Source organism: Carcharhinus amblyrhynchos, chromosome 1, assembly GCF_965287045.1.
Source record: "Carcharhinus amblyrhynchos chromosome 1, sCarAmb.v2.hapA, whole genome shotgun sequence".
Classification (NCBI taxonomy): Eukaryota; Metazoa; Chordata; class Chondrichthyes; order Carcharhiniformes; family Carcharhinidae; genus Carcharhinus; species Carcharhinus amblyrhynchos.
This window is the reverse complement of record NC_137324.1, coordinates 54,530,046-54,553,417: the sequence shown is the minus strand read 5'-3', so window position 1 is coordinate 54,553,417 and position 23,372 is coordinate 54,530,046. Positions and strand designations below refer to the sequence as shown.

Here is a 23,372-nt window from a genome sequence, read left to right as displayed (position 1 = left end):
TCGGTGCTGGGGCCTCAGTTTTTTACCATTTATATAGATGATCTGGAGGAGGGAACCGAGTGTAGGGTGTCGAAATTTGCTGATGACACCAAGATTGGGGGAACGGCAAATTGTGCGGAGGGTATGGAGAGTCTGCAAAAGGATCTAGATAGGCTGGGCGAATGGGCCAGGAAATGGCAAATGGAATTTAATGTTGGCAAGTGTGAGGTGGTCCACTTTGGTAGGAATAATGGTAGGAAGGACTATTACTTACGGGGCGAAAAACTGCAGCAGGCGACGGTGCAGAGGGACCTCGGGGTCCTTGTGCATGAGTCGCAAAAACCCAGCTTGCAGGTGCAGCAGGTGGTCAGGAAGGCGAATGGGATGCTGGCCTTCATAGCGTGGGGGATTGAATATAAAAGTAGGGAGGTCTTGCTGCAGCTGTATAGGGCATTGGTGAGGCCGCAGCTGGAGTACTGTGTGCAGTTTTGGGCGCCGCACCTGCGCAAAGATATTTTGGCCTTGGAGGGAGTGCAGAGGAGGTTTACTAGGCTGATACCAGAGTTGAGGGGGTTGAGCTATGAGGAGAGGCTGAATAAACTAGGCTTGTACTTGTTAGAGTTTAGAAGAATGAGGGGAGATCTCATTGAGATGTATAAGATGATGAATGGGATGGATAGGATAGAGGTGGAGAGACTCTTCCCGCTCAGAAAGGATAATAGGACTAGGGGGCACAGCCTCAAGATAAAGGGGAGGCGGTTTAGAACGAAGTTGAGGAGGAACTTCTTCACTCAAAGGGTGGTGAATCTCTGGAATTCTCTGCCCGTTGAAGTGGTGGAGGCTGCCTTGCTAAATATTTTTAAGACGCGGGTTGATGGGTTTTTGATAAGAGAGGGGATTAAGGGTTATGGGGAGAGGGCGGGAAAGTAGAACTGAGCCACGACAGATCAGCCATGATCTTATTGAATGGCGGGGCAGGCTCGAAGGGCTAGATGGCCTACTCCTGCTCCTATTTCTTATGTTCTTATGTTCTTTTCTTATAAAAGACAAAATTGTACCCGCCTGTACTGCTACCTTTGGAAGCTAGTTCCAGACACTCATCACCCTCTATGTGAAAAAATTGCCCCTCTGGACCCTTTTGTATCTCTCCCCTCTCACCTTAAATCTATGTTCTCGAGTTTGAGATTCCCCTGCCTTTGAGAAAAGATATTGAGTGTCTTACAGACCTCTATAAGATCACCATCAACCTTCTACGTTGCTGAGAAAAAAGTCCCAGTCTATCCAGCCTCTCTTTATAACTCAAATCATCAAGTCCAGTAGCATCCTAGTAAATCTTTTCTGCACTCTTTCTAGTTTAATAATATCCTTTCTATAATACAGTGACCAGAATTGTACACAGTATTCCAAGTGTGGCCTATAAGAGCAGTTCAGAGGTTAGGAATATTGCAGTGAGTGTCTCACCTCCTGACTCCCCAAAGCCTATCCACCATATACAAGGTAAAGTCAGGAGTGTGATGGAACACTCTCCACTTGCCTGGATGGGTCCAGCTCCAACAACACTCAAGAAGCTTGACACCATCCAGGACAAAGCAGGCTGCTTGATTGTATCACAGCTACATACATTCAATCCCTCCACCACGACACTCAATAGCAGCAGTGTGTACTATTTACAAGATGCACTGCAGCAATGCACCAAGTATCCTTACACAGCACATTACAAATCCGTGACCATTTCCATCTAGAAGGAGAAGGGCAGCAAATAAGTGGGATACCACCACCTGCAAGTTCTGCTCCAAGCCACTCACCATTCTGACTTGGAAACATATCGCCATTCCTTCACAGTTGCTGGGTCAAAATCCTGGAATTCCCTCCCTAATGGCATTGTGGGTCAACCCATAGAATATAGATTGCAATGATTCAAGAAGGCAGCTCAGCACCACCTTCTCAAGGGCAACTAGAGATGGGCAATAAGTGCTGGCCAGCCAGCGACACCCATGTTTCATGAATAAATGTAAAAAATATAGCCTCTGGAGTTTGCTTCACCGTTAATCATAGTCATGATGATCTTAGAATTCAGCTCCTGTTTCTTGTTTGTTCCCTTAATCCCTTGGTCCCCTAAGAGGAGGTGACAGTAGCACATTGGTATGGTTACTGGACTCATAATCCAGAGACCCAGGGTAATGATCTGAGTCCGGGATTCAAATCCCAACATGGCAGATGGTGGAATTAAAGTCAACAAGGAACAAAGAACAACCCAGCGCGGGAAACAGGCCCTTCGGCCCAACGAGCCCGCGCCACCATTTCAACAAAGCATTTTCCTACACCTACCCTGCCCTGTGTGTATGTGAATGGTACCCCTAATGTAGCCAGATTCAGGGGAGAATAGTGTAGGGTCAATTTGGTACACCAATCAGCCTAAGATCACATCTTTGGGGTGTGGGAGGAAACCACAGCACCCGGAGGAAACCCACGCAACCGCAGGGAGAATGCGCAAACTCCCACAGACACAGGCCCAAATCCATGTATCTGCACAGCTAGCAGTGATAGTCACTGAGCTGTTGTGGTGCCCATCTGCTGGTCCAGTATTAAGCACGCACAACGGCACGAAGTTCTAGGCCACTCTCAAAACCTCCAAGAACAGCCCACGCACGACCCACCGTGTACATGCCCCTTGTTTGACAACAAGGTGGACCGACACCTGTGAATTAAAAGAGACAAAACATTAACATGTAATACTACATTTCCGGTGTCGTCCCGAGGCTCTGACCCTTTTTAATGCCATCTACTATAACCTTCCATCCCTGTTTCGCTCATGTGTCTATCTAAGTAAACCTTAAACAAGTCCAATGTGCCTGCCTCCACCACCTTACTTGGTAGCGCGTTCCATACCCCCACGACCCTCTGCGTGAAAAACCTTCCTCTAGTATCCAAATTATACTTCTCCCCCCTCACCCTTAGATCGTGACCTCTCGTAATTGTCCCCAATCTAGGGAAAAGCCTACCACTGTTGACTCTATCTATTCCCTTCATTATTTTATACACCTGTATCAGATCCCCCCTTAATCTCCGTCTTTCTAAGGAGAAGAGCCCCAGTTTCTCCAACCTTTCCTCATAACTCAGTTCTTCCATGCCAGGCAACATCCTGGTAAACCTCCTCTGCACCCTCTCCAGGGTGGAAACAGCTGGAATTAAAAGTCTAATGCTGACCATAAAACCCAACTGGAAAAAAACCTTCACTCTTTACCTAGTCTGGTCTGCATGTGACTGCAGACCCACAGCAATGTTCCTGATTCTATTGTTCTCTGCCAAAGCCAAGCAAACTACTATAAAGAAAACACAAATGAACAAAACTGTTTGGACAACCCAACATTGACTTAGGCACCTTACTAACATCTGCCTAAATTGGGAGAGTTGTATCACAGACTAGTCAAGCAACAGCCTGACATCATCATACTTACGGAACTATATGCAGACAATGTCCCCAACAGTACCATCACCATTCCTGGGTATAGATATGTATGTCGTGTTTCACCAGCAGAACAGAATCAGCAGAGGTGGCGGTGGCACAGTAGTATACAGTCAGGAGGTTGTAGCGCTGGGAGTTCTCAACTTCAACTCTGGACCCCATGAAGTCTCATGGTACCAGGTCAAAATGGGAAAGGAAACCTCCTGCTAAATACTGTTTCCCCCTCACCCAATGAATCAGTGCTCCTCCAAGTTGAACACCACTTGGAGGAAGCACTGAGGGTAGCAAGGGTGCAGAATGTACTCTGAGTGGGGACTTCAATGTCTATCACCGAGTGACTCAGTAAAACGATCACAGACTGAGCTGGCCATGTTGTAAAGGACATAACTACTAGACTGGGTCTGTGGCCGATGGTGAGGGAACCAACAAGAGGGAAACATAGACTTGACCTCATCTGATTGCCACAGATGCAACATTGGTAGGAGTGACCATAGAACAATCCTTCTGGAGATGAAGTCACGTCTTCATCTTGAAGGTACCCTCCATTGTGTTGTGTGGCACTACCACCCCATGCTAAATGGGATAGACTTCGAACAGATCGAGTAACTTAAGTCTGAGCATTGGTGACACGGTTTGGGCCATTAACAGCAGCAGAAGTTTAAATTTAAGTTTATTTATTAGCGTCACAAATAGGCTTACATTAACACTGAAATGAAGTTACTGTGAAAATCCCCTAGTCGCCACTAGGCCTGTTTGGGTACCCTGAGGGAGAATTTAGCGTGGCCAATGTACCTAACCAAAAATTTTCACAACCACAATATGTAACCACATGGCCTGGCATATCCCCACCCCAGCATTACTACCAAGCCAGGGGACCAACCCTAAATCAGTGAAGAGTGCAGGAAGGCATGTCAGGAACAACATCAAACATGTCTAAAAACGAGGTGTCAACCTGATAAAGCTATAATGCAGGACTACTTGCGTGCCAAACAGCATAAGCAACAAGTAACAGACAGACATCAGTAATTCCACAATCAATGGATCAGATTGCAGTCCTGCCACCTCCGGCTATGGATGGTGATGAACAATTAAACAACTCACTGGAGGAGGAGGAGGAGGCTTTACAAGTATCCCCATCATCAATGATGGCAAAGCCCAGCACAAAAGATAAGACTGAAGCATTCACAACAATCTTCAGTCTGAATTGCTGAATGAATGATCTATCTTGTCCTCCTCTTGAGGTCCCCAGCATCACAGATGTCAGTTTTCAGCCAATTTGATTCACTCCACATGAGATCAAAAAATGACTGAAGGCACTGGATACTGCTAAGGCTATGGGCCTTGACAATATTCTGGTGATAGCGCTGAAAACTTATGCTCTAGAATGTGCCACGCTCAAAACCAAGCTGTTCTAGTACAGTTACAAAATTGACTTTTACCCAGCAATGTGGATAATTGCCTCTGTACATCCTATCCAAAAGAAACAGTACAAATCCAAACTGACCAATTACCACCCTATCTGTCTACTCTCGCTCATCAACAAAGTGATGGAAGGGGTCATCAGCAGTGCTATCAAGTGGCACTTAGCAATAATTTGGTCACAAATACTCAGTTCAGGTTCCACCAGGATCAATTAGTTCCTGACTTCATTACAGCCTTGGTTTAAACATGGATAAAAGGGCTGAATGCCAGATGTCTAGTGTGAGTGACTGCCCTTGACACCAAAGCTGCATTTCACCAAGTATGGCATCAAGGCATTTTAGCAAAGTTGGAGTCAGTGGGAATCAAGGAATAAACTCTCCGCTGGTTGCAGCCATATTCATGGCACTGTCTTGACCAGAGTTGATGTGTCTGGTTTGAATGTAATCATTAGCTTGGCAGTTAACAGTTCATCGGTGCATTCTCCATGGCATTGCCTGTATCGACAAGTGTCCATTTTCCAACATTCTTCTTGTGCAGCATAAATTATTGTTCTCTTTGAGATTTCATGCAAATCTATCCTGGTAAATGCAAGATGAAAAGCTTCAACAGCATGTCTTTTTTTGTCAGAAATACTCAAGTTCTGTACAATCAAGCAATTATTTTTAATTGTAAGTATATGACCAACTCTCTTTTAAAAGTTACTATTAAATCTGTTTCCAGGCATTGCATTCCAGATCAGAGCAATTTGTTGCATGAAAATTTTCTGAATTGCCCCATGCTTTTTGCACCAATTATTAAATGCTTCAGGATGACCACTTTTTTAACCATGAGCTAAAATAATTGCCATGCCATATGGAGTCCTGAATTAGAGCATACCTTGTGTGTTTAGTTAATTAAAGATAACTTTTGCTTGCTCATTACAAGGTAATTAATGATGCAAATTGAGATACAAAAAATCATTTTAGATCATTGCAATGAAACTTGACTTGTTCATGGTGAGAATAGAATTTCATAAATAAAAATCGGATTAGAAACAGCTGTATCTGCATAATAATTATCTTCAGGCATGAATGTAATCTTTAATACATCCTTAAAATCAAAAGATTGGTAAAAATAGTCAGGAGACATATTCAGATTCCCCAGTGATGTCATCTGTCGTTAGGCAATTATCTTTGTACATTATAGTCAAAGGAGGAGATATTAACTCTCAGAAATCTTTAGTCGAGATCAAGATATATAATTGTAAATGTACAAGATTTTTAAAGTTAGTTACAGATATTTCTAAAGGCTAAAACTTACTCAAGCATCCTGTGAGTGATACTTGCTCTTTAATTGGAGTTTGATTTTATGGACCTTCTGTGGAACAGCACCATATTTTTTCAGAATCATAGAATCATAAAGTGCAGAAGAGGCCCTTTGGCCCACCAAGTTTGCATCAACACTTTAGAAACACCTGAACTCCCACCTAATCCTATTTGCCAGCACTTGGCCCATAGCCTTGAATGTTATGCTATGCCAAGTGCTCATCAAGGTTTTTTTTTAATGGATGTAAAGCAACCCACCTCAACCACCCTCACAGGCAGTGCATTCCAGATTGTCACCACCCTCTGGGTAAAAAAGTTGTTCCTCACATCCCCCTAAATTTTCTGCCCCTCACCTTGAACCTGTGTCCCCTCGTGACTGACACTTCAACCAAGGGGAACAGCTATTCCTTATTCACTTTGTTCATGACCCTCATAATCTTGTACACCTCGATCAGGCCACCTCTCAGTCTTCTCTGCTCCAATGAAACCTGTCTTCATAACTTAAATGTTCCATCCCAGGCAGCAACCTGGTGAACCTCCTCTTGCAGCCCCTCCAGTGGCTTCACATCCTTCCCGATAATGTAGTGACCAGAACTGCGCACAGGACTCGAGCTGCTGTCTCACCAAAATTCTATACAACTTCAACATGACCTCCCTGCTTTGTAATCTATGCTTCGATTGGTAAAGGCATGAGTCTCATATGCCTTTTTCACCACCCTACTAACATGCCTTCAGAGATCTGTGGACAAGCACACTGAGGTCCCTTTGTTCCACAGAAATTCCTACTTTCCTCCATTCAATGAATACTTCCTTGTCAAATTACTCCTTCCAAAGTGTATCACCTCACACTTTTCAGGGTTAAATTCCATCTGCCACTTATTTGCCCATTTGGCCATTCCGTCTCTATCTTCTTGTAACCCAAGACACTCCACCTCACTGTTAACCACCTGGCCAATCTTTGTGTCATCCACAAATTTACTAATCCTATCCACCTTCCATAGACATCTATGTCATTTATATAAATGAAGAATAATAGGGCGCCCAACACAGGTCCCTGTGGTACACCACTGGACACTGATTTCCAGTCACTACAGCAGTCTTTTGTCATCACCCTCTGTCTTCTTCAACTGAGCCAATTTTGAATCCACTTTACAAAATTACCTTATATTCCATGTGCATTTATCTTCTTAACAAGTCATTATAAACTAAAGCATAAATGATTAAAGTAGACATCATACAAGGACATTGAAGCTTGTAGAAGTACAGTGGGGCAGAACGCCTGTATTTCTTGGGGCTCAATCAAGTTGCCCTGAGTCAAGGGCTATAGGGTTGCAGAGGAGGGAAAGGGGGTGGTGCAGGTAGTTGGGGGTGGCAGGCAGGAAAGTAGAGTTAAAACTATGTTCTTATTGAATGGCAGAGCAGGCTCGAGGGGCTGAAGGACATACTGCTGCTCCTAATTCATATGTTCGGACGTTCACTCACCCAAAACAACAAATTTCAGACAGCAGCTCAAAAAGAGGGGGAGCAACTTTGTGTGGTATCATTGGTCGGTGATTAGTTACTGTTTTGACTCACTGTGGCCTTCACTTTGGCAGAATGGGCCCTGCAGATTCCTCTCATGGGAGTGACTAGGCTTTGAGCGGAATTTCTGAGGAAGGCTTTTGACAGCCCTCAGAAATTCCTCCTTTCTGGAACAATTAAGGTTGACATAAGAGGGACATCGCCCACCCCAAGTTCATAATATTCTGGTAGATTATCAATGTGGTAAAAATCTGGTGGACCAGGCCTTAGTTTAAAGCTGTGATTGTAGAAGTACACATGGTACTAACACAATTTCTATCCTATGCTGTAATCTCATCCACTTAGACTGGGGCAAATGGACCTAGAAAAAATTGTACACCTTACAAGATCCAACAAAGCGCTGCGATGAATAACGGTTATTCTGATTTTGATTGCATTGGTTCAGGGAAGAGTGTTGATTACGATGTGAACAGAACTCCTTGCTGTGCTGTAAATAATGGCGTGAGATGTTTAATATCTACCTAAGTTACCAGAACAGGCAGATGGGTCTCGGGTTAATGATTCTTGCAGAGACTAGCATTTTTGATAATGCAGCATTCCTTCAACTTGATACTGCCTTTTGGAAGCCTGTAATTATTATTAGTTGGAAAATGGTTCCAAGCAATCTTTCACAGTAACTTCATTGTAAGCCTCACTTGTGACTAATAAATAATCTTTACTTTAAACTTTATTAGTAACAGAAAAAGTGCTTGGGCAATCTTTCAATGTTCGTGAGTGATCGAGTAGAAATAGCTCATATGGTTTTCAAACATCGTCAATACAGTTGATGTACAGAAATGTAAACATTGGACTGAATTTTACATTCCCGTTATTTGGTTTGAAGGTTGAGGGCGTATGTAAAATCAAGCAGGTGGGCTGCCTACACAGATTTGCCTGCCTCCCCACCCCCGGCCCCATTGCAATGTTACCACTGACGGGATGTTGTTCGGATGCCCACCTGTCAGTGGGCTGTGTCAAATCTCAGGCTGAAAGAAGAACATTAAAGGACACAGATTTAACTCCAAAAACAAGATCATTTAATACATCTTACTGGCTAGCTCCCTATCATGTGCCATCAACCCAAGATCAGGAACGCCAGGACCCTCATATGTAGTAACATAATGTACCTTACAGTATCTTATCTGAGTACTGTATAGTATTTAATGCTCAAGTCCACCTACACAATCAGCTATCATCATGATAGGCCAATTGAGGCCTTTACCTTGGAAATTAATGCCCACTTCAGTGTCTAATAATTTGGAGGGTTGAATAACAACTATTATTGGATAGTTTGGAGGGATGTCAGATGTTGCAGCATGAAATAGGTAGGATGCAAGGCTAGGCAGAGAAGTGGCAGATGGACTTCAACCTGGATAAATGTGTAGTGATCCGTTTTGGCAGGTCAAATAGCATGAAGGAGTATAATATCAAGGGTAAGACTCTTAGCAGTGTAGAGGATCAGAAGGACCTTGGGGTCCGGGTCCATAGTACTCTTAAATTGGCCTTGCAGGTAGAGGATGTGGTTAAGAGGGCGTATGGTGTACTGGCCTTCATCAATCGAGGGACTGAGTTTCGGAGTTGGGAGATAATGCTGCAGCTTTATAAGACCCTAGTCAGAGCTCTCTTGGAGTACTGTGCTCAGTTCTGGTCGCCTCATTACAGGAAGGATGTGGAAGCTACTGAAAGGGTGCAGAGGAGATTTACAAGGATGTTGCCCGGATTGGGTGGCATGTCTTATGAGGATAGGTTGAGGGAGCTCGGTCTTTTCTCCTTAGAGAGACGAAGGATGAGAGGTGACCTGATAGAAATGTATAAGATGTTGAGAGGTATAGATTGGGTGGATTCTCAGAGGCTTTTTCCAAGGGCTAGAATGGTTGCTATAAGAGGACACAGGTTTAAGGTGCTGGGGAGTAGGTACAGAGGAGATATCAGGGGTAAGCTTTTCACTCAGAGGGTGGTGTGTGAGTGGGATCAGCCGCCGTCGGTGGTGGTAGAGGCAGATTCGATGGGGTCTTTCAAGAGACTTCTGGATGAGTACGTGCAACTTAATAGAATTGAGGGTTATAGGTAAGCCTAGTAGGTATTGACATCATCGGCGCAACAAGTGGGCCGATGGGCCTGTTTGTGCTGTAGTTTTTCTATGTTCTATGTTTTATGTTCTAATCCACCTCTTCTGGGATTTAAACAGCAGCAGAAGGAGCCCACAATCAAGCAGCTTCCTAGGCAGGGATCCTTGAGCAGGCTGAAGATGAGCAGGTTAGGGCTCACCTTAATTTGCTACCTGGGTCCATCAGAGGAACTCCAAAAGATGCACACCCCTAGTACCCCTTACCCATTACCTCTCAAACCTCAACCCCTCTCCCCCCCCACCTCACCATTCCGCACACCCCCCTCCACCTCCATTTTCGGGCCTCCTAAAAAGTTCCCAAATAGCAATCCGGTGCTAAACCTTTCTTCATCACCAGAGTGTAATACTGACAGCTGCCACCACTCCCATTAGCACTGCCGATAGTGGAGAGCTGCTGGTATCTGAGGTAGGACTCCCTGTTCGGTTGTGTCCACCCTGAGACTGGAAATTCCCTCCCAAGGTTAACAGAGCTTTATATGGTAGGCCAAACTTTCTGCCCTGTCTGTGCCAATTCCTACAGCAGGCAGGGCTGGAAAATTTACCCCCTAGTCTTTAATGGCCAATTGGCTGTCAAATGGTTGTGGGGTAGCCATTCTTCTGCTCGGCAGTCTCCTCTCCTCTAACATGTTGGATGAGGGGGAGGCTGTGGCCACCTAACCCATAAAATCTAGTTTATTCCGATTGCTTCAAAGGGATTGAGTTGTGTATTGTTTAGGATTTTTTGAATTTTGATTTTTTTCATGTAATACCCTTCATTCTGATACTAAATTTTCCCTCTTTTTGGCTTTAAAGAACCTGGTCTACGCAGACAATTAATGTTCATTCAGCGACCCCTAAACACAGCGATCCTGGAAGGAAGAGATGGAGTTATGGAATGTTGTGTTTCTGGTTCTCCAACACCCACAATCACATGGAAGAAAGGGGATGAGCTCATTCAGACCAGGTAATTCTGTCCATTACGTGCATCTCATGGTCTCTACCCCAACAATCAATGAAACCTATTTAGATCTGTCTGAAAGAAATAAATCGTGGCCATATCATACTTGGCATTTCAGCGGTTCTCTTTGGAATGAGTAAAGATTAAAAGACAGCTCCTGTTCAAATATTTCTGATATATTGAGCATGCAACTCATTACACCTTCATCTTCAGCCATGTACTATTTCCTCATACTGAGCTAGGGTTGCTGCAGAATGTATCAGCAATGTTGAAAATTTCTCACTTGCCTATTAATCCTCGTAGCCTGATTTCTCAAACCTTTTTTGTGATCCTGGCAGCCATCATAATCACATATGTGAGACATTTATCCTTGTTACGGTTTCTCTCCAGCTGTACTCCTCGAGGCGCATGCTACCGTGCATGCAGAATATAAGCCAATTACAATAACAACAATCACAAAACACAGTACGAACCAATTGCAAAACGGAGAATGGAAATCTATTACTGCAGCCTTGGAGTATTTGATAAGTAAAACATGGTCATTGACCAGTCAGATGCATCATTTGCCTCTTTGGAATTCAGCATCCTAAGAAACTGTCTTTGCAAGTGATATTGTGAGGGCTAACAATGACTCTCAGCCTCTTTGCAATTCATTTAGTGCTTGCATAGATACAATGTATAGCCAAATTAAATAATCTGACACACGATAAATATGTTACTGATTGAGAGACCTGGGGTTTCAGAAATCAATTCCTGTTGCAGTCACTCGCAGCATATCAATTTTCATGCAGACCATTTTTAGTACAATTGCACTGAATAAAACGTATACAATTGGTCAGATGTAGATGAGATTCACGTAGATTAAAATATATGAAACGTGAGATATTCCATCTATTGTAAAAGTGCAAAAATTAAAATTTCCTACCCAGAAGGGAAAAACTGTAAAACAGGGAAATAGGAAAACTAGTCTGAACATTTTTTTTCCCTTCTGGGTATTAGTTATCACTTCAACTGCACTGCAAATCTGGCTTTGGCACAATAAATTATAAAGAAACTTCACTCACATTTTAAGCTAACTTGACACCTGTTAAAATAGTCAACAAACCAATTTTGTATCAGTGCATGAAGTGGGAAGATGGATATGGTGGTGTGCAGGCACTATTGCAAAAGTGATTATCTGGAGATCCAAACTAATGTTCTGGAGACATGGGTTTAAGCCCTACTCTGGAAGCTGGTGGAATGTCAATTTAATTAAATAAATTTGGCAAGTAAAGCTAGTCTCAGTAATGGTGATCATGAAACTGTAATCGATTGTTATAAAAGCCCATTTTTATCCTCCGGGGAAGGAAATCTGCCATCTATACCTGATCTGTTCTATACTTCTAGTAAAACAAAAATCAGCAAATAAGTGGGGTAACAGCCCTGGTGGGACACTGTGATGAAAACAAAAATGTGCAAGGAAACTTAAACCAGAATATCATTCCCTGGGACAATGAAACATCACAGCCCATGTGGAGCCCAACAGTTGTGGAACACCTTCAGTGTACCTCTCCAGGGCCATCCAGCAGTGAACATAGCCTTTGTGGAGGAACAACGGTCCGGTCGAATGACCCCACCTCAGTCACCCACCACCTTGCCCAGGTCCGGGTGCCTGCTTTCTCCCCAGGAGCAGGCTTGCAAGTAAGCCTTCTTCCATCCTGCATCCCTCTGCATCGGGTGTGATCCAGCCTAACGTGATTCTGGACACTGAGCAATATGATTGGTCTTTCACTGCCCTCTGAAGCTCTTAATTTCCCAATGAAATGGCCCAGCAAGCCACACAGTTCAAGGGCAATTAGGCTTGGATAGCAAATACTGTCTTTCCCATCCCATGAAAGAAATTAAAAATGGACTTGCATGATTATAATGCACAGCACAGCATCGTTCCCAGGCTCAAATCCAGAAATAGCCAGGAAAAGCCTGCTCAGTTAACTTTACTCAACCTTCACCCAGCAGAGTAACTACTTTTTTCATCGTAGAATCACAGAAAGTTATTGCAGAGAAAGCGATCACTTGGCCCATTGTGCCTGTGAAGGCCAACAAAGAACTAATCAGTCTAATTCAACATCTGGTTCATTAACTTGTAGGTTGCCGTACATCAGTGGAATACCCAAATTCTTTTTAATGCAGTGGGTTTCTGCCTCAATCATCCTTTTCGACAGTATATTTCACACTCCCTTCTATGTCTTTGACCGATTACTTTAAACATGCGCTCCCTAATTATTGACCTCACAAAAAGGGAAATATCTCCTTCCTATTGTGTGGAAGGTGCAGAAAGTCTGCAGAGAGAACTGGATATGCCAAGTGAGTGGGCGAGGACCTGGCAGATGGAGTATAATGTTAGCAAATGTGAGGTTATCCACTTTGGTAGAAATAATAGGAGGAGGGATTATTATTTAAAGGGCGAAAAGCTGCAGTCTGCTACGGTGCAGAGGGACCTGGGGGTCCTTGTGCATGAATCGCAAAAACCCAGTTTGCAGGTGCAGCAGGTGATCAAGAAGGCAAATGGAATGTTGGCTTTTATAGCGAGGGGGATAGAATATAAAAGCAAGGAGGCGTTGCTGCAACTGTACAGGGCACTGGTGAGGCCGCAACTGGAGTACTGTGTGCAGTTTTGGTCGCCGCATTTGCAAAAGGATATATTGGCCTTGGAGGGAGTGCATAGAAGGTTCACTAGGCTGATACCGGAGATGAGGGGGCTAGCCTATGAGGAGAGATTGAATAGACTGGGTCTGTACTCATTGGAGTTTAGAAGGCTGAGGGGGGAACTTATAGAGACATATAAGATAACGAAGGGGCCAGATAGGGTAGAGGTAGAGAGATTCTTCCCGCTTAGAAAGGATAGCAAAACTAGAGAGTACAGCCTCAAAATAAGGGGGGAGGCAGTTTTGATCAGAGTTGAGGAGGAACTCCTTCACTCAAAGGGTGGTGAATCTCTGGAATTCTCTGCCCATTGAAGTGGTGGAGGCTGCCTCGCTGAATATATTTAAGTCACGGGTAGATAGGTTTCTGATAGACAACGGAATTAGGGGTTATGGGGAGAAAGCGGGAAAGTGGAACTGATCCACCTCAGATCAGCCATGATCTTGTTGAATGGCGAGGCAGGCTCAAAGGGCTAGATGGCCTACTCCTGCTCCTATTTCTTATGTTCTTATGTTCTATCCACTCTATCTAGGCCCCTCATAATTTTATACTCCTCAATTAAATCTTTCTTCAGCTGCTTCTGTTTTAATTAAAACAACTTAATTTATTAATTTATGGGAGGTGGGCATCACTGAAAAGCCAACCGGTTATTTGCTCTCTTCTTAAATAGATTATTTAACAATGGGTGGGATTCTCTGTTTGTTTCACACCAGCGGGATTCTCTAATCCTGTTGCATGAACTGAGATTTGACTGAGCACCATATTCTCCATACTTGCTGGCAGCAGCAGCGGGAAGAAACGGCTGGAGAATTCCATCCATTGTTTCAAACGTCTGAATGTTGCCTCTTCCCTCTGTAAGCCTCTGTTTAACCACTTTGTTCCACTTATTAATTACTCTACTTCGAAAGAATTATTTCATTAATTCTAAATTACGAATCAGAAAAACCTTACTTATTCCCAATCTCATCAATTCCCTTTGTCATCTCGAGAATAGTCAAAGGAAATAATTGTTGATGCCCTTTTCCAGTTGCCACTTGATGTTGAGCTGAAGGCAAACCACAGGTGAGCAAAAACAAGTCTCCTCCTCATGGGGAGGAATCATGAAGTTAATGGAATGGCAGGTCAGGGTGGAAAAAGTGTGGAAAATCTAAAATTGCACTTCATCAATCAGTAGTACAGTCTTTACAGTGCAGAAGGAGGCAGTTCGGCCTATCAGATCTCTCTGACAGAGGAATCTACCTCGTCCCACCTGCTCTCTGAAAGAGGATTCTATCTAGTTCCACTCCCTGTTTAATGCATGTAACCTTGCACGTTTTTTATTTTTGGATAGCAGAGCTAAAAACCCCGATTGAACCTGCCTTCACACACTCAGGAAGTTCATCCCAGACTCCAAACACTGTTTGGGTGAAATCATTTCTTTCATTTTTACTTCTCTTGCCAGTTATTTTGAAGCTGTGCCTTCTGTGTCTTGAGTCCAATGTGTTGGTCCTCACATAGATTCAGCAAATTATGCACATAATTCTTTGACACAGTAGTTGAGTTAATTTACTGTTGGTGTTCTGGCAAACTGTCCTGTTGAGTGCAAGACAGAAAGCTTTGACAACATTTTTTAGCAATATGCAAATGTATACGTCTTTTCTTTAATTCTTAACAGTGAACAATTTTACTTGCTTCAGGTCCAAAAAATACTCATTGCTGGCTGGAAGTAACTTGCTCATCAAAAGTGTAACCGAACAAGATGCCGGGTTTTATACGTGCATTGCCAACTCTGAGAATAAGACAGTCGCTGCTTCAGCAGAGCTCACTGTGCTGAGTAAGTTTAAGTTCATAATTTATCCAATAACAATGTCACTTAGCATGATGTTCAAAAATCTGCTTAAAAAATTTCAATGATTTAGGCAGCCATCTTCTTCAACCCCATTCTGATAATTATATTCGTGTTCAGTCATCAGTTGGATTGTGTAGCAATTAAACCACAGAGATTTTAGTAAGATATAGTAGTGGCAGTTGTAAATTATTATGCCATAACCACTTGAACAGTAAGCAATAGTGAATAAGTGCTGATAGATTTTCACTTAGCAAAGGCAAATTGACTGTTGGCCTTCATTTCAAAGAGAATGGAGTATAAAAATAGGGAAGTCCTGCTAAAATATACAAGGTACTAGTTAGACCACACCTGGAATACTGTGACACTTTTGGTCCCCTTATCTAAGGAAAGTGATACTGGCATTTGTGGCAGTCCAGGGAAGGTTCATTAGGTTGATGCCAGATATGGAGAGGTTTTATAATGAAGGGAGTTTGAGTTGGTTGGACCTGCAGTCATTGGAGTTTCGAAGAATGAGAGGTGATCTTTTTGAAACATATAGGATTCTCAGGGAGCTTGATAGGGTTGATGCTGAGAGGTTGCTTCCCCTTAAGGGAGAGTCCAGAACCAGAGGGCATGATCTCAGAGTAAGGAGTCTTCTATTGAAAATAGTTGAGGAGGAACTTCTTTGCTCAGAGGGTAGTGAATCTGTGGAATTCTTTACCAACAGGAGGTGGTGGAGGCTGGGTTGCTAAGTATGTGCATAGCTGAGACATACAGATTTTTAATCAGAAAGGGAACCAAGGGTTATGGCGATAAGGCAGGAAGGTGGAATTGAGGGTTATCACATCATCACATTGAATGGCAAAGTAGACTTGATGGACCAAATGATCTACTTCTGCTCCTATGTATTATGATCTAAAGGTGTACCCATAAGGAAACCCATCTAATTTTCCTATCACTTAACTCAGTGGAAATGCTCCATTATGTGTGTGCAAACTTGTAATTAGCTACACACTAATGAAACCTAAAGCCCAGATGACAAGATGAAAATTTTCTTTTGTGTCACCCTACAGCAGTGCAGTAGACCACTAACTCTGCCTTGGAATGATAGTACCAAAGCTTACATCCATTATGTTCAACGTGATGGTCATGGCCATGCCAATTTTGGAAAGACTAAACAAAATCCCCCTTTACTTCTGGTAGGTGAGGAAGAAGTTAACTCATTCAAAAATATCTTCGGTGTCTGCATTCAATTGACATTCAAAGGTCATTTCCCCAAATGTTGTGGAGAAAAGATATTTGTTATACATTTTCATTACAAATTGGAACTTTTGAGAAATGAACTTTTGTGAAATCTTGTTCTATTTTCTATCAACTTCGTTGTATTAGAGCATAAACCATTTAAGTACATTCCTGGTGAGAAGCCAATACTGTGAGAAGCACAGTGAGCTCATTGGAAAAAAAGGGAAAGAAGCACCAAGTTTTAAAGGGATCATGTCTGCAAGAAATATTTAAATGTGATGGGTCAGATTTATATTGAGATTGCAGAGTGAATTTGAAGTACCTCTTCCTTAAGCTTAGTCGAATGGAATAAAGGAAATTGATGCTTGGGTACAAATGCAATGACATAAATAAATGAAAATAACACCAAATGAATTCTAAAAGCATGTACTTGGAACATCATGTCACATAATAAAACAGAAACTTGTGCTTTACAAAACAGTGAAAGAGCTTCCCATTTGTACACTGGTACTCTAGAAGTTAAGTGCTAGGATATGGATTGATGTCCACTATTCAGGAAGTTTTGATTTGGAGTTTGGGGGCAGCACGGTGGCACAATGGTTAGCACTGCTGCCTCACAGCACCAGTTATAAATTGTGTCAAAATGATTCATCACATCGCTTATATATAATGTATTTAATGCAGTGGGGTTTTAGGGTAAACTTTGAAAATGGACAAGAAATTAGATTGAAGGGAGAGAACAGCAATTACACCTTAATGGAATTATGGTTGGATGTGAGGAAATTGTTAAGTGAGCTAACAAGTTTTCCTGAGCTGCGTAATATATAACCCAGCTGGAAGGATCGGAATCCTGTCCCAGTACTATCATACTTTCAGCACATGGTGGCGAAGGGTGGAGAAAAGGGTGGGAGTTGTGGAGGGTTGGGGCGGAGTGTTGCTGCTAATGGTACACAGAGATTCCAGTGACTCACCTGCTGATTTTGTCATTCTCTTTGTGAGATATTGCCCATTACAGTATTCCTGAGATAGAATCATAGAATCTACAGTGCAGAAGGAGGTTATTTGGCCCATCTAGTCTGCACCAACCACAATCCCACCCAGGCCCCATCACCACAACTCCATGCGTTTATCTAGTTAATCCCTCTGACACCAAGGGGCAATTTGCATGGCCAATTCACCTAACCTGCACATCTTTGGACCATGGGAGGAAACTGGAGCAGCTGGAGGAATCCCACACAGACACGGGGAGAATATGCAAACTCCACACAGACAGTGGCCCAACCCAAGAATTGAACCCGGGTCCCTAGTGCTGTGAGGCAGCAGTGCTAACCATTGTGCCACCGTGCTGCCTTAACTGCTAGAGTACCAGTGTACAAATGGGAAGCTCTTTCACTGTTTTGTAAAGCACAAGTTTCTGTTTTATTATGTGACGTGATGTTCCAAGTACATGCTTTTAGAATTCGTTTGGTGTTATTTTCATTTATTAGTGTCATTGCATTTGCACACAAGCATCAATTTTCTCTATTCCATTTGACTAACCTTAAGGAAGAGGTACTTTGAATTCATTCTGTAATCCCATTGTTCTGTCCATTGTTGATTGTAACCTCTAGTGCCTTGACAAAAACCTTTTTGTTGCAATTTATCTTGTAATGGAACTAAGTTTTCCAAGGCTGCTATTCTAAGGACATTAACAGTACTCTGGTGCTTCAACCTAGCTCTGATGGAGGGTAATTTATACTTGCAATGTTGGCTCTATTCTCTCTCCACAAATGCTGTCATAGAAACATAGAAATGGTGAAGATAGAAGCAGGAGGAGGCCATTTGGCCCTTCAAGCCTACTCTATCATTCATCTTGACCATGGCTGCTTGTCCAACTCAATAGCCTAATCCTGCTTTCTTCCCATAATCTTTTATCCCATTCGCTCCAAGTGCTATATCGAGCCACTTCTTGAATACATGTAATGTTTTGGCATTAACTACTTCCCGTGGTAATGAATTCCACAGGCTCACCATTCTTTGGGTGAATAAATGTCTCCACATCTCCATCCTAAATGACCTACCCTGAATCCTCAGACTCAGACCTGGTTCTGGACTCCCTCACCATTGGGAACATCTTGCCTGCATCTATCCTGTCTAGACCTGTTCTAATTTTATGAATCTCTATGAGATTTCCACCTCATTCATCTGAACTCCAGTGAAAACAATCCTAACGTGGTCAATTTCTCTACGTACATGAATCCTGCTGTCCCCAGAATCAGCCTGGTAAACCTTAGCCCTGCTGAGATTTTCCAGCATTTCTGGTTTTGATCAGATTCCAGCAGCCACAGTATTTTGCCTTAATTATAGTGGCAGTACTTCATGTCCAAGCTTGGACTTCATTACCAAGGGAATTTAGTTTAAAAGCAGGAAGTTATGTTGAACATTTATAAAGCTCTGGTTAATGACAAGTAGAGTACTGTAATCAATTCTGGCCACCACAATTTAGCAAAGATATGGGGGTCCTTGAGAGGGTGAAGAGGAGATTTACCAGAATGGTGTCAGGAATGAACAGTTTTAGTTACAAAGTTAGGTGACAGAAGTTGAGATTGTTCCCTTGGAGCAATGGGAATTGAAGGGAGATTTGTTAGTGGTACATAAGATTATGACAGGTTTAGGCAAGGGAGACAAAGAAATGCTGTCCTAATTATTTGATGCTACATGGACTAAGGGGCACAGAAGAGTCTGGGCAAGAGATGCAGGGGGGATGAGGAAGAGCGCTTCTACACAGCAAGTGGTGATGACTGGAACTCGCAGTCTGTGAGGGTGATGAAAGCAGAGATAATGAATGATTTTGAAAGGAAATGAACTTAAAGAGCAGTGGGGATAGAGCAAGGGAATGGGATTGTTTTATAGTGAGCTGGAATAGACTTTATGACTGGATGATCTCCTTCTGTGCCATAATGACTCTATGACTTCTTGTATAAACTAATTAGTAATGAGGCCATCAATGTCTCATCGTGCAGTCTCATCCAGTCATCATACTTCATCGTCAGTCTTCTACTTTGTTATCATCAGTCTAACCCAATTTCATTAACTGTTACTCCGATGAATGCACTGAACTTCCTCAAAGAAACTCATATACGTGTTAGCACTAACCATAAAAAAGAAAAGGACCCATTTGGATATTTGTAACCTTTGGTAGTGTAACATGTTCCATACAGAAGAATGTTGCAGAATATGTGAATGGATGTTTCATTGTTCATCTGCTTATGAATAGAAACTTAATTGCAGCCATGATGGCACAGTGGTTAGCACTGCTGCCTTGCAGTCCCACGGATGTGGGTTCAATTCCAGCGTTGGGTGATTATCTGTGTGGAGTTTTTTTGGAGTTTCTTCAAGGTGCTCTGGTTTCCTCCCACTGTTTAAAAATGTGCAGGTTAGGTGGATTGGTCATGTTCAATTGTCCCTTAATGCCCCACGATGTGTGAGTTAGGGAGCATTAGTTGGATAAATGTTTAGGGGTTACAGGGATAGGACAGAGGAGTGGCCCTGCGTAAAATGCCCTGTGAGAGTCAGTGCAGATGGGCCAAAGGGTCTGCTTCTGCACTAGAGGGATTCCATGATTCTGCTAGCTGGTCAATGTTTGTATGCTCAGCACCGCAATGTGTCAAAGTGGATTGTTTGTATAGAATATCCCACGGAGCTTACCTCATTTATTTTAATCGTTCACTAATTATTATTACAACCTTGGCATCCTAGATCTGTGCTTATAAGTTGATATAAAATAGTCTTTGATTTAACTAAGAAGCCAGATGCACCAACCCAGTATGACCCAATTTGGAAGACCTCAATTCAATTACTAATCTTTGTTCCACTTGTGCCATCAAAGCTGAAATGCTACATTTGGGGCCCAATTTTACCATTGCATTGTACCCGTTTTTAGGCGTGAAAATGTGGTAAAGCCGGGTGTGAAGCCATTAACGTGATCTGTGCCCATGTCCGCGCAAATTGCCACTTTACTGAAACCCGGGAATGGTGGCGATTCGATTTGTGCCCAAAATGGGCGCAAAGGCGATTTAAATGTATTTGCATGCAATTAAATTGAACTAATTTCGCAGGTAGAGGATGTGGTTAAGAATGCATACAGTGTATTGGCCTTCATCAATTGAGGAATTGAGGTTAGGAGTCAGGAGATAATGTTGCAGCTTTATAAGACCCTGGTCAGACCCCAGTTGGAGTACTGTGCTCAGTTCTGGTCACTCATTATAGGAAGGATGTGGAAGCTATTGAAAGGTGCAGAGGAGATTTACAAGGACGTTGCCTGGATTGGGTGGCATGCCTTATGAGGATAGGTTGAGAGAACTCGGTCTTTTCTCCTTAGAGAGACGAAGGATGGGAGGTGACCTGATAGAGGTTTATAAGATGTTGAGAGGTATTGATCGAGTGGATTCTCAGAGGCTTTTTCCCAGGGCTGAAATGGCTGCCACAAGAGGACACAGGTTTAGGTGCTGGGGTGTAGGTACAGAGTAGATGTCAGGGGTAAGTTTTTCATTCAGAAGGCGATAGGTGCATGGAATCGGCTGCCGACGGTTGTGGTGGAGGTGGATTCGATAGGGTCTTTTAAGAAACTTCTGGATAAGTACATGGGACTTAGTAAGAAAGGGGGTTATAGGTAAGCCTAGTAGGTAGGGATATGTTCGGCGCAACTTGTGGGCTAAAGGGCCTGTTTGTGCTGTAGTTTTTCTATGTTCTAATGAACTGCCTGCCAACTTTATCAGCATTTCTGCTTTTGCCACCGCATTCGCCAATCCAGAACCGCACTGTAATGGACCTGCTAAGTAAAAGTCTGAATTGGGTGCTCCAGCTTCTGAAGAGCACATTCAGTGCCTCCAACAGCTCCCTGACCTAAATCAGTGGTGGGGGGAGGAGGGAGTACGTCAGAACGTTCTTTGGTTGGGGGGTGGGGTTGAGGGAAGTGAGGCCAGATCATTGTCTGGTTGGGAGAGGAGGTGAGGAGGAGGAGGTGGGTCAGATGTATCTCTGGCAGGGTGGAGGGGGTAGAGGGCGATCATTATCTGGTGGTAGGTGGGGGGAGGGCTGATCATTGTCTGGTGAGGAGAGAGGAGGAGGCGGGTCAGATGTTCCACTGGCTGGGGTAGGGGGCCAGACCATTCTCTGGGGAGGGGGGAGTCAGGCCAGATCGTTGTCTGGGAGGAGGAGGAGGGAAGCTGGTAAGATACATCTCTGGTGTGGGGGGAAGGAAAGGGAGGCCTGATCGCTCACTGGTGGGGGAGGTGGTGGGTGCAGATGGATCTCTGGTAGGGGAGACAGATGGATCTCTGGGGTGGTTGGATGGATCCCTGGTGAGGGGGGTGGAGCAGGGGAGGCAGGGGGTCCCCTGTCATTCTGCAGGCGATCGATGGGGGTGGAGTGGGGGCAGGGGTGGCAATTGGTCTAGGTAGTGGGGGGGTGGAATGATGATGTGTGTGGGGAGTGGAGGGGGTGAATAAAGGGAATAGAAATAGTGATGTGTGCTTGCACCATCCCTCCTGCTTTTCGCTCCTGGGCTGCTTTCTCCACTTTCTGCGGTCTGGGAGTGATCTGACACAGGCGCGCTTTTTCAAATTTTTTTCTAACTGCACACGCGCAATTCAGAGCTCCGATCGCTTTGGCTGCACTAAGCCCTGCCCACAACGCGAATGGGGCCCGCAGTTTTTTTTTAGGCTGAGTGCGTATGGGAGCGCCTGAAAACATTATGCCCAGCTTCAGCACTTAGAATGAAAATGGTAAAATTGGGCCCTTGGTTTGCGTTTGGACACAGAAAACACAGTTAGTTCAAGTTTTAATTAATTTATTAGTGCCACAAGTAGGCGCACATTATCACAGCAATGAAGTTACTGTGAAAATCCCCTTGTCACCTGTTCGGGTGCAATGAGGAAGAATTTAGCTTGGCCAATGCACTTAACCAGCGTGTCTTTCGGATTGTCCCTATTGCTGATAACTATTCTGCAAACTCTATATATAATGTGTGTATTGAATGAACTCAGGGCCACATTTGGCTGCAATGCAATCAACAGCTGAATCATTGGTGGGTAATTACTGTTCTGGCTCATCCATGAAAATGTGTACTTGGGGTTCATCTGACAGCTGTGCAAATCTGCCACAATGTATTTGTCCAGATCTTCGAATCTCTGTGAGAATTCCCATGATGGGCAACTTTGGATGGGCAATTCCCCTCCTCTCTGTGGATGGCTCCGTTGGTCTTACCTGAATAGTAACCCAGGAAATGCTAAACAGAAAAATCATAGTCTAACTCCGAAGCAGTGACAGAACTGACCCACAAATCACCTATAATGACCCCGGACTCTCCCCTTCACACCCAAATCACCTCATCCACCTGCAATCCAATCCACCTATATCTCACCATCTATTAACTCACCCACTTTAATCAGCTACCCACTGATCTTACACATCATACCCACTTAACAACATAGGTCACCTAACTATCAGCACGGCGGCACAGTGGTTAGTACTGCTGCCTCACAACGCCAGGGACCTGGGTTCAATTCCAGTTTCGAGTCACTGTCTGTGTGGAGTTTGAATGTTCTCCCCATGTCTGCGCGGGTTTCCTCCATGTGCTCCAGTTTCCTCCCACAGTCCAAAGGTGTGCGGGTTAGGTTGATCAGCCATGCTAAATTGCCCTAGTGTCAGGGGGATTAGCAGTGTGGGGTTATGGCAATAGGGCCTGGGTGGCATTGTGGTCAGTTCAGACTCGATAGGCCAAATGGCCTTCTTCTGTACTATGATTCTATGGTTCCAATCCTATCACTTTACCCATTTACTTACATCCATCCATTAAGTAATTC

At 43.6% G+C, this 23,372-nt stretch overlaps 1 protein-coding gene across 1 annotated transcript in view; it reads left to right on the top strand.

Annotated features, from left to right (window-relative positions):
* Window positions 1-23,372, top strand: part of dcc (DCC netrin 1 receptor) — an 844,821-nt gene that overhangs the window by 250,570 nt on the left and 570,879 nt on the right. The window contains exons 4-5 of the mRNA XM_080199927.1: window positions 10,652-10,802; window positions 15,155-15,291. Coding sequence (XP_080056053.1) covers window positions 10,652-10,802; window positions 15,155-15,291 — 288 coding nt within the window. The remainder of the gene's footprint in view (window positions 1-10,651; window positions 10,803-15,154; window positions 15,292-23,372) is intronic.